Source organism: Elephantulus edwardii, unplaced genomic scaffold, assembly GCF_000299155.1.
Source record: "Elephantulus edwardii isolate Elephantulus edwardi_28Jun2011 unplaced genomic scaffold, EleEdw1.0 scaffold00139, whole genome shotgun sequence".
Classification (NCBI taxonomy): domain Eukaryota; kingdom Metazoa; phylum Chordata; class Mammalia; order Macroscelidea; family Macroscelididae; genus Elephantulus; species Elephantulus edwardii.
The window spans coordinates 6,592,818-6,603,801 of record NW_006399889.1 but is presented as its reverse complement, the minus strand read 5'-3'; the positions used below and the strand labels follow the sequence as shown (position 1 = coordinate 6,603,801).

At 40.6% G+C, this 10,984-nt stretch overlaps 1 protein-coding gene across 1 annotated transcript; it reads right to left on the bottom strand.

Moving 5' to 3' along the window:
• Positions 1-1,717: 1,717 nt before the first annotated feature.
• Positions 1,718-10,402, bottom strand: VIM (vimentin). Its single transcript, XM_006894297.1, has 9 exons — positions 9,699-10,402; positions 8,993-9,053; positions 6,289-6,384; positions 6,041-6,202; positions 5,546-5,671; positions 4,531-4,751; positions 3,539-3,582; positions 2,972-3,057; positions 1,718-2,065 (listed from the first exon to the last, which is right to left on the bottom strand). Exons 1-9 carry the CDS (start codon positions 10,256-10,258, stop codon positions 2,024-2,026), a joined length of 1,398 nt encoding a protein of 465 aa, XP_006894359.1. The 5' UTR covers positions 10,259-10,402; the 3' UTR covers positions 1,718-2,023.
• Between the last annotated feature and the right edge of the window lie 582 nt (positions 10,403-10,984).

Below are 10,984 nucleotides of genomic sequence, written 5' to 3'. Positions count from 1 at the left end.
AACCACAGCTCAAAGGCATCATTTCTCCTTCTGTCACCCCTAGTCATTGCCCAGCTTTCTTATGCATAGCAAGTGATTGCAAAGACCATGGCCTGGATCAGGGGCACCTTGGTCTCCAAACTGACATTATTGCTCTTTGGTACTTTGGGGAGGTCTCTGACAGTAGCCTTTCCCGGTGAAATTCATCTTTTCATTTCCTAAGCATGTTGACTGTGGAGCCAAGCAAACTGAAGCTGTTAATAATTACAATCTCTTCATCATCTATCATGTTGCTTCCAATTGGCCCAGCAGTGAGAACCTTTGTTTTCTTGTTATTGAGCTTCAATCTATATTAAAGGCTGCAGTCCTTGACTTTCTGCAGTGAGCACTTCAGATCCTCCTCAATTTCAGCAAGCAGAGTTATGTTATCTGCATAATGCAGATTGTTAATGGGTCTTCTTCCAAATCTGATGCTATATTTCTCCTCAGAGAGCCCAGCCTTCCAGATAATCTGTTCTACATAAAGATTGAAAAGGTATGGAGATAGATCACATCCCTGGCATACAACCTTCCCAATTTTGAACCATGAGGTGTTTTCTTGCTCTGTTCTGATGACTTCCTCCTTGTCCAAGTATGGGTTTTGCATAAGCACTATCAAGTGTTCTGTGGTTCCCATTCTTCTCAGTGTCACCCACAGTTTGTGATCCACACAGTCAAATGCTTTTGCATAGTTGATAAAACACAGATAGACATTCCTCTGGTACTCTCTGCTTTCAGCCAACATCCATCTAACATTAGCTACAATATCCCTAGTACCACGGCCTCTTCTAAGCCCAGCCTGCACATCTGACAGTTCAATGTTGATGTGCTGTTACAGTACTTGTTAGATAATTTTCAGCAGAAGCTTGCTTGCATGGGATTTTAATGATATTGTTTGATAATTTCCACATTCTATCAGATAACCTTTCCTTGGAATGGAAACAAAGATCTCTTCCAGTCAGTTAGCCAGGTGGCTGTCCTTCAGATTTCTTGCCACAGTTGGTAAGCACATCTAGGACAGCATCTGTTTGTTGAAATATATCAATGGCATACCATCAATTCCTGGGGCCTTGTTTTTGCCAATTCTTTAAGAGCACCTTGAACTTCTTCATCACCACAGGCTCTTGCTCATTCATTGTTTCATGAAATTCTTCTGTGTCCACCAATTCCTTTTGGTACAGTGACTGTATACTTTTTCCAATCTTCTTTTAATGATTCCTTGATACATGGACATGAATCTTGTTGGCTTTCTGGAAATATCTGTCACTGTTATTGTGTAATTTCTTATATAGCATTTATTTATTATTACTTAAGAAGTGAAATCTAAAAATGAGCAAATTTGTAGCAAGTATAAACAATCTAACGAGTTTATCTAAGTTTGATATTTTCTATAAATTAACTAGTGAGAAGTATTTAGCTAAAACACAGTAATGTAATTTAGAGAATTGTTTACTATTATCAGAAGGAACACTGATGATGCAGTGGTGAAAATGATCACCTGCTAAATGTAAGGCCAATAATTCAAACCCACCAACTGCTCTGTGGGAAAAAGACAAGACAACAGACTTCTGTAAAGAGTATAGAACTGGAAATGTTATAGGGAAGTTCTACTTCCCATAGAAATGAGCTGGAATCAACTTGGGTTCGGCTTGAGGTTTCAAGTGTTAACAAAAAAATGACACAGTAAAATATTTCTTCCCCAAAAATTTATTGAAGCAGAAACAAGTTGGTCAGATACTTGCTGGAAAAAAGCAGTTTTAATGATATTCAAAAATACTTTTTAAAAAAGTATTCTAGCACAAGACTAGGTTATGTTGTAAACTTTTATTTTCTTCCTAACTCTTTTAGGAGTGTTGGATCTTAAGAACTAGAGCTTATTCCTATTCCAAATCTATCTTGCGCTTCTGAAAAACTGCAAAAGGCACTTGAAAGCTGTTTCTTTAAGACACGGACTTCAATTTTATTCTTGCTGATAATATATTGCTACACCGAGCATGCGTAGTTTTCACTCAAGGTCATCATGGTGCTGGGAAGTTTCGTTGATAACCTGTTGAAAAACAAAACTCCAGTCAACTATACTATTATAACCTAAAGTCTAAGTTCTCCTATAAAGTCTTGCAAAGAAAAATACTACTAAATTTGTCAATTTTAAAAAAATTTTTTTTCCACTGTGACTGTTGGAAGGCTGTATTGGTTCTGCATGGCAAAGGTTACATCTAGGAAAGAGACATACAAATACTGCTGTTCACCTATAGACAAATATCCATTTTATGAGATATTATGACTCTTTAAAACAAAAGACCTAACTAAAAAAACCCAATCAAAGTACCACAAGCCCAAAATTCTGCTTTTATCTAAAAATCAGATGTAACAAAGCACCCAATCAAACAAGAACAAACCCAAAATTCTGTTTTTATCTAAAAATCAGATGAAACAAAGCTTAAAAGCAATTAAGACATTAAAATGTACAGCAAAATGAGCTAAATTTATGTACAAGATTAAAATAAAACTTGACAGTTTATTTATTGATGTAGAAGAGGAACAAGAAATTAAATGACCAGAGTGAGTTTTCATACCACAGAGCAGGTGTAGGAATGTTTAGATGAATGCCAGAAGGGGAAGACCATGTGTACAGGATCAAAACATTCTTGACCCTAAAGTAATCTAATGAAGATGGTCTGGGAAATAGCCTGAGGAAGTTTTACTCCTAATTTAAATCAAGCACTGTAGCAAGAGCATCCATTCTGAATTTCAGGAAGCTTGCCATCTGTTTCATCTCTGAGAGCCAAATAACTAGTTGGCTACATTTTGTGTTGGAATAAGAACTGCATTATTATCACTGATTTTAAGAAGGCATAAATTAAACTAGCTAGCTGTACTAGATTACAGATTTAATGGATATTAATTCTTGCCTGAGATTACTCCATGTTTTTAAAATTTAAAAGATACCAACCTGCCCATCTCTAGTTTCAACTGTCTTAATCAGGAGTGTTCTTTTTGAGTGGGTGTCAACCAGAGGGAGAGACTCCAGGTTGGTTTCTAAACAAAAAAATAGGGTGAAAATTGAATGAAATAGAATAAATAAGTAAACAAGTGACTCATTTATTTAAAAATCATGATCTTTTGCAATTTTGTAAAGTGCTATCTTAAAGTAGTCAAAAATAATTCAGAAACTACTTATAAAGAATCCTGAAGACTAATGCTTATTTGAAAGTGAAGAGTCTGTCATCACAGTAGCAACAGGATGAGGCATAGTACTTCAAGTGGACGTCTCATCCAATTGCTACTGTGGAATGAAGGAAGAATTCTTCAACAAGGAAGAATGAAATAGAGCTTAAATATAACTTAAAACACAGAATGCAAAACATCATCTGGGTATGAAAATTAGATATTTAAAAAGTATATAGAATTTTAATAGAATTTTTTCTTGTATTTCTCAGATATACAAAATCACTACTTTCTCATAAATAAAATGCTTATAAGTTGCTGAAATTTTTCACAAGGAAAAATAAGTGCTTACCCCTCAGGTTCAGGGAAGAAAAGGTTGGAATAGGCAGAGAAATTCTGTAAAAGTTAAAGAAAAACAGTAAATAGTTTGGAAAATAACTTGAGCAAGGAAGACATCTAAGTATCCTTTGTTTAAATTAAATAAGAATATTTACACACTAATTCTTAAGTTTTGCATTATCCATGATTTGTAACATACAATAAAGGATTTTTCCTCCCTCTAGGGATAAGCAATGCTAAAGGATGGGCTTTGTCAGGAAGATGTGGATTCATATGTCAGAGCTCTGCTAATAAATAGCTCAGACTTGGGCAAGATGAGGAGCTCTGGTGGCTTAGTGAGTTGTGCTGTTAACCCAGAGGCTTTGCTTCTCAGAGGTCATTAGTTTCAAATCCACTAGCAGCTGTGGTTCTGAGGGAGCAAGATGGATAGTTTCCTCTCATGATTTACAAGCTTTAAAATCCTAGAGTTACTAGGAGTCAGAACAAACTCAATGGTGCCAATGAGGTTTTTTGTTTATTGATTTGGTTTTTTGAGGATAAGTTACCTGCACTACATAATCATCTATAAGAATGAAAAGTTTCTCATTAGGCACTGGAAAGTAGGTTCTGACTCTTGGTGACCCTCATAATGCTGCTTAGTCTTCTGGCATTCTGAATATTATTGCTCTCCTTGCCTGAGCCTATTGTAGTGAAGAATCTACCTGGAATAAGTATTCTAAAATAAGACAATGAATGTAAAGTGAGGAACATAATATTTAGCAGAGACATCAGGAATTGATTTACTTATAACCAACACCAGTTGTTATCAATTCAATTCAATTCTCATTCAAAACTCATGGCTACCACATGTATCTGAGTAGACCTGTGCTATACTGAGTTTTCAGTGGCTGATTTTTCAGAAGTAGATTCCCAAGTTTTTCCTCTGAGACACCTCTGGGTAAATTTGAACCTCCAATTTCTCATTAACTGCACCAGCCACGACTATAAGTTGAAATGATACTCCACCTGCTCTCCTCGCCCTCCAGCAGCTTCCTGTAGGTGGCAATCTCAATGTCAAGAGCCATCTTAACATTCAGCAGGTCTTGATATTCACGAAGGTGACGAGCCATTTCTTCCTTCATGTTCTGAATCTCATCCTGCAGACGGCCAATAGTGTCTTGGTAGTTAGCAGCTTCGACAGCAAAGTTCTCTTCCATTTCACGCATCTGGCGCTCTAGAGATTCATTCTGCAGGAGACAAAGACTTCCAATATTATTTCTTCAGGGGAAACAAGCTATTCTCAGAATTTTGATAGTCTGCACAATCTTCACCAGTACTCTAACTCTGGGTAAGGCACATAAGTACCAACTTCCTTGCTGTTGTTTTTGTTAGGTATCATCGAGTTGACTGCAGTTCATAGAGACCCTAGGAACAAACAGATCTGAATCATGCCTTATCCTGCACCATCATCATGATCGCTGACATGCTCAAGGTCACTATTGTAGTCACTGTATCAATCTTTCTCACAGAGGGTCTTGTTCTCAGTTGTGGACGCTTTATCTTTCCCACGATATTAAAGACTTAAAAATCACCTGATGCTAGGTATGGTATTTTCAATTGCTTCCTATGGATCTGAAAGTTAACCAATGAATAAGGCAGAACAAAGGAGAATTGGTCCTTTGATCTGTGGTGGTGGAGAAAAGTATTGACTAGACCATTGACTGGTAAAAGAACAAACGAATCTGTCTTGGAGACTAGGTTGCTCCTTAGAAAGAAGGATGGCAAAACTTCATCTCACATGCTTTGGGGCATTTGTTAAGAGGGGCCAGTCTCTTTTTAACATAAATAGTAAAATATTTAAGTTAAAACCTTCAGATTTCTATCTGATGCATTTTGACTGTATCCTGACCACTCATTTTTATTGGATGAAAATAGAAATTTTTCTTTTTGTGAAGCTATGTTCAGATGTCACTATTCTTCGTGTCACTTGAGTGAGGTCAAGTTAACTCATTTTTGCCTGTTGCTGTAATGCAGTACTTACAGTTCCCTTCAGAGCATCCACTTCACAGGTGAGAGACTGGACCTGTCTCCGGTACTCATTAGATTCCTGCTTCGCCTGGCGCAAGGCATCATTGTTCCGGTTAGCAGCCTCAGAGAGGTCAGCAAACTGTCCAGAAGAAATGAGAATGCAGATGACTCTACTGTTAAGTATTTTGAGTTTTAGAAAAATAACCTATAAAGCTAACTCTTTGTATTTGAATACAACTGAAAAAAGTGGAGGCCAAAGATATAGTGTTCGGGTTTACTTTAAATTAAAAGACATCTAGTAGGAAGAGTTTGTTATTCCAAAGAAGGCTATAGCAATAAACAAAATTTGAACAAGAAATTTAAGTCTGGGTTGTTTTTTGTTTTTGTTGTTTGGTTTGTTTTGTTTTTTTTTACTCATGCTAAGAGATATCTAGGAATTACAGATAGGCGAACATTTTTGGGATAAAATGATTTTATTTTGTTCTAGATCTATTGACTTGTTCGATACCTTAGACTTGTACCATTCTTCAGCCTCCTGAAGGTTCTTGGCAGCCACAGTTTCATATTGCTGACGGACGTCACGCAGGGCAGCCGTGAGGTCAGGCTTCGAAACGTCCACATCGATTTGGACATGCTGTTCTTGAATCTGGGCCTGCAACTCCTGGATTTCCTGAAGAGAGGACAGACAGAAGGTCAGCTTGACAAAGAAGGAAATAGCTTCACTCACATTCCCCCAATGGCAATTATTCCTGTTACCTCCTCATGCAGCTTCCTCAAAAAGGCAATCTCTTCATTCAAGGATTCCACTTTACGTTCAAGGTCAAGACGAGCCAGGGAGGCATTGTCCACATCCTACAGAAATTTAAAGAAAAAAAAAAAAGGAAGAGAAGAAGCAACAGGTTATGGCTTATATTGGTTATTTGTTTATTTAAATTCATCATATTAACATAGATGATTCAACACAGAATTAGTTTTAACAAATTCTGAGGCCTTTGAACAAGTTCATAAATGTTCTAGTCTGATGCTATTATTTCTTCTCTTTGTTAATGAATTGTATTGTGATTTAATAATTTAAAATATAATTTATATATGACCAAATTAATAAAATATATGACAGAAGTATATTCATTATTATGAATTTAGATGTTATCTGTAATATTTTTTTTAATTAAGGGAATTGAAACAAAAGCATTTTAAAGGATGGGACATCACAACTAAAGGTGCCAGTCTACAGAAGTTTAAGCTAAGATGAATACATGTAAAACAGAAACTCAGGTTTCTTAAATGTCAGTGTAACCAAAGATGTTTTTTTGAATATTCAAATTTTCTGAAAACTATCCTTAGAACCATTAGTTAATTTGGCATCAATGTTACAATGCTATATACTTATCCAATAGCAATTTAATACCCAGTTCAGTATACTACCTGCAATTATGCAGCTCAAACAAGTAAGGAAAATACATGTTAGCTTTTAACTATATTTGCTTTGCGTCTCTGATGATTTTTTTTTTCATGAAACTCTTTTGAACTGGCCTGTCCCAGTCCACCTTGCCATTATGTCAATCCAGTTACTTAGCTTGTTTTAGAGTGACTGATCTAAATGTTAGCATATATTCAAGCTCTGTGGTCTTCACCATTTACAAACAACTACATTTCAAATTAAACTGCTTACAATAGCAACCAAGATTTTATTTCCCCCAAGGGATATCACAAGAATGTGTAGATTCCTTTACAAGTAAGCAATTATATTTGGAATATACTTGATAGTATTAAAATGTTGGGGCATTTTTATTACTTTTATGGAAAATTGAATGAAAAAAAGGGTAATAAAAATAGCCAACCTGGAAAATAATTAATATTCGCTTGCTGTTAAGTTATAAAAGAGATATAAAAAGATATCTTATTAGCCTCTAAAAAAATGCTCTATGTGATCTTATACTTCACTGAAGGGAATGTGAAAAATTTTATTTCCTAAAAAGAGAAACTTTCATATTAATACTGTTTTTATTAACTAGTACTCCTCTGGTATTTCAGGTATAATTATAAATGCTTAATGACTACAATGAATACTACACATTGCTCTGCATTTAAATTAATTTGCAAGTGTATTTCAGTTTTAAAATATTATCCTAGACTATTAATTTAAGAGTGCTTTTACAGTCACTCCCAAGAAGTGTTCAGAGGGATAAAGCTGTACTGGGAAATCTTTTAATTTCTAGCTAAGTTAAAATTCCTTTTTGCTATATCTAATACTAAATGAAAGAATCTTTTACTTAAAATTGTTTTCTCAGGGAGCTTTGGCAGCCTAGTGGCAAGAAGCTGCACTGCAATCCCAGAGGCGGGTGGTTCGAATCCACCAGATGCTCTGCTGGTGTACCAGTCAGATCCGATTTGACGGTACACACACACACAAGAATGAAATAAAATTGTTTTCTTTTATCAGCCTTGAATATCTTCTTTATTTCTGGACAGAACTAAAGAATATGAAAAACCAATATAATCCTTTTTAAAATCGAAGGTATTAAACTGTAACTTTAAGAACTTTCACGTTGAGTACTTCACAAGCCTGGGCCAGATATTAGATAACAGATATTAGGATGTTAGCAAATACTTGTGTCCAATTAGGACTGTGCTTACATCATTACATATTCAATAAGAATGTAGCCTGTTGCAAAGCTTCTCTGGGAACACAAAGACTCCTATTCTTTCTGTCCAGAGCCACCACATTTGCCAGAATGTCTGTATCTACATTCCATAGTGAATCCCATAGAAACCATTAATACCCTTCAGCCAGGGGGACAGATGGCTCCTTTTCACCCTTATTAGATCACAAAATAGTTGTGCATAGTGATACTCCCATCTAACTCTGTTGCCACAAAAGAACTGGCAGGGAAGAAAAAGAACTGGTTGGCTCCATTCCAGTTAAACGAAGTTTCTTAACCTCCAACGACTTTTACATTTTTAACTATATAAGGCATAACTGTGCTTTTTTGTGACCTTGTAAAAATTGGCCAGTTTCAGCAAACCGCAATCTAAATCAAACCGTAACTGTTCAAAATCAGAACTTCAAATAAGTTGGAAAAAGTGTGTGTGTGTGTGTGTGTGTGTGTGTGTGAGAGAGAGAGAGAGAGAGAGAGGAGGAGGAGGATGTGGGGAGGGGGGAGAGAAATAGTTTTATTTATTTTTTTTTTTTGCAGGGGGTAAAAAGAGTCTTAAAACTGAATAAAATGTGAAAGACTTTTTTTTTTTATGACCTCAGGGAACAACTTAAGATCTCAAGAGTTTTCATCTGGAGAAGCTCCAGTTTGTGATCTCTCGGCCACTAGGGGGCTTTGCGTGTAGCCGTGAAGTTTTGCACTGTTTGGAGCTGGGGTAAGTAACTCTTAAGAATTGCTGGTGGGTCGGTTGCGTTGGGTGTGGTGTGGTGTGGTGGTAGCGTGTGGGAAGGAAATCTACAAACCTGTCTGAAAGATTGCAGGCTGCTCTCGGCTTCCTCTCTCTGAAGCATCTCCTCTTGCAACCTGAAACAGTTGCATATTAATCAAAGGGGAACTGGGAAACCACCAGGGGCGGGGGACGGCCACACCCAACCACCCGGTCCCCCGCCACGAGTCAGCAGTCCCTGTGTCGCCTCCACAGAGCACCAGTGACTGCGGCTCTGGTAGAACTGCTGACCAGGGCAAGTTACTGCAGGACTTAGATCGCAGCGTGAAAAAGCTATCATGGTCGCCACTAGGACCTGCAAGGCCACTCCTGCCGCCACTCCCACTCCAGAGGAGGGGGCCATCCTTTGTCTCGCTTTCTTCCAAGGCCATCCTCTCCTCCCTCCTCCAGGCCCCATTGCTGGCAGCCCTCCAGGAGGGGCCTGGAAACTTGCTAAAAGTTTGGATGAATCACTTTCATCCTTTCCAAGTGTCTTCAATTACAGGCAAAGTGAGAGTTTTAAGAAATCTGTGGCGTTCTTGGGCAATGAGTGGGGCCAGAGGGGAAAAGCTAACAGCTAGGTCTCAGTTTAGGGCGGGGCTGCACCACCGTGTCTCTCCACAGCTCAACCCCAAGCAGCCACCGCCCCAGTCACATCCCCAAGGGCGTGGCACCCCTGGCTGGGCCCAATTTCTCCCTCCCAGGGTCCTGCCTTGGCGTCCTGCCCCTGGGCTAGTCCTTACTTCTCCCGGAGCCGCATGATGTCCTCAGCCAGGTTGTCCCGCTCCACTTCGACGCGCGCCTTGTCGTTGGTGAGCTGATCCACCTGCCGACGCAGCTCCCTCATCTCCTCCTCGTACAGGTCCCCCAGGCGGGACTTGCCCTGGCCCTTGAGCTGCTCGAGCTCGGCCAGCAGGATCTTGTTCTGCTGCTCCAGGAAGCGCACCTTGTCGATGTAGTTGGCGAAGCGGTCATTGAGTTCCTGCAGCTCCACTTTCTCGTTGGTGCGGGTGTTCTTGAACTCAGTGTTGATGGCATCGGCCAGCGAGAAGTCCACCGAGTCCTGCATCAGCCTCATGCCGGGCATGCTGCTCCGCAGGCGCACGGCTGAGGAGCGCGTGGCGTACATACCACCGGCCGGGGACGAAGAAAAGAGGCTGCGGCTGGTGCTGGGGCGCAGCGCGCTACCCAGGTTGTAGGTGCGGGTGGACGTGGTCACATAGCTCCGGTTGGAGCTGGGCCGGCTGGCGGTGCCTGGGCCCCCAAATATCCGGCGGTAGGAGGATGAAGACCTGGTGGTCATGGCTGCAGAGGGTGGCGATGAGCTGGGCGGCTTGCAACAACGTGAACTGGCTCCTCTGCAAGGAGAGGTGAAGTTGGGTGTGATGGGTGTGCGTGGGAGCGCTCCTGTGTTTCTGGCGCAGGGAACCCGGAGAAAGAGTGGCAGAGGACGGGACCCCGCCAAGGGCGCTGTTTTTATAAGCCCATTAGGAAAGAGGGTCCCCTCCCACTGTCATGCAAGCCGCTGAGGGCGCCAGCCAATGGGGACCCGCCAAGAAGCAGGGGGGGGGGGAGTGGGCGGGGGTTTGGGGCGGGGGCGCCCTAAAGCGTCCCTCCTCCAGGATCCTGGTGGCCTGGGACTGTGCAATGTCCGGTTACTAGTTATGTGCTGGAACTTTGGGGACTTTCCTCATAGTTATTGGAGGTCTACTCACCTTGGATGCTGAAAAAGGCGAGGGTCGCAGTGTAGTTGAGAAAGCCGCTCAGGACTGGATGAAAAGGGTCGTGGCACTGTGCCCAAGGGGCGCGGGAGGAGGCGCCGGGTGGGAGGGGTGCCTCTGGGCTGCAGAACTGCGCAGGCTAGGAGCGGGTGGGTGGGGAGACCCGAGGCCAAAGGAGTTGGAAGAGGGGGAGTCAAGGATCGAGCTACCAGAAGACAGAAAGAAACAAAGAGTTCCTGAGATTAGTGCGCAGAGAGGGGCGCACTGCGAAGGACGCAGCGCTTGGTCTCCTGCCGCTTTGTGTAAAC

Bases quoted from the DNA above. Each gene is read 5' to 3' on its own strand.
- VIM (XM_006894297.1), bottom strand. From the start codon at position 10,258: ATGACCACCAGGTCTTCATCCTCCTACCGCCGGATATTTGGGGGCCCA. The intron at 9,054-9,698 runs GTAAGGACTAGC...CAACTGTTTCAG, and splicing joins ATCATGCGGCTCCGGGAGAA to GTTGCAAGAGGAGATGCTTC. The intron at 3,058-3,538 runs GTAAGCACTTAT...TTTTTTGTTTAG, and splicing joins TTCTTCCCTGAACCTGAGGG to AAACCAACCTGGAGTCTCTC.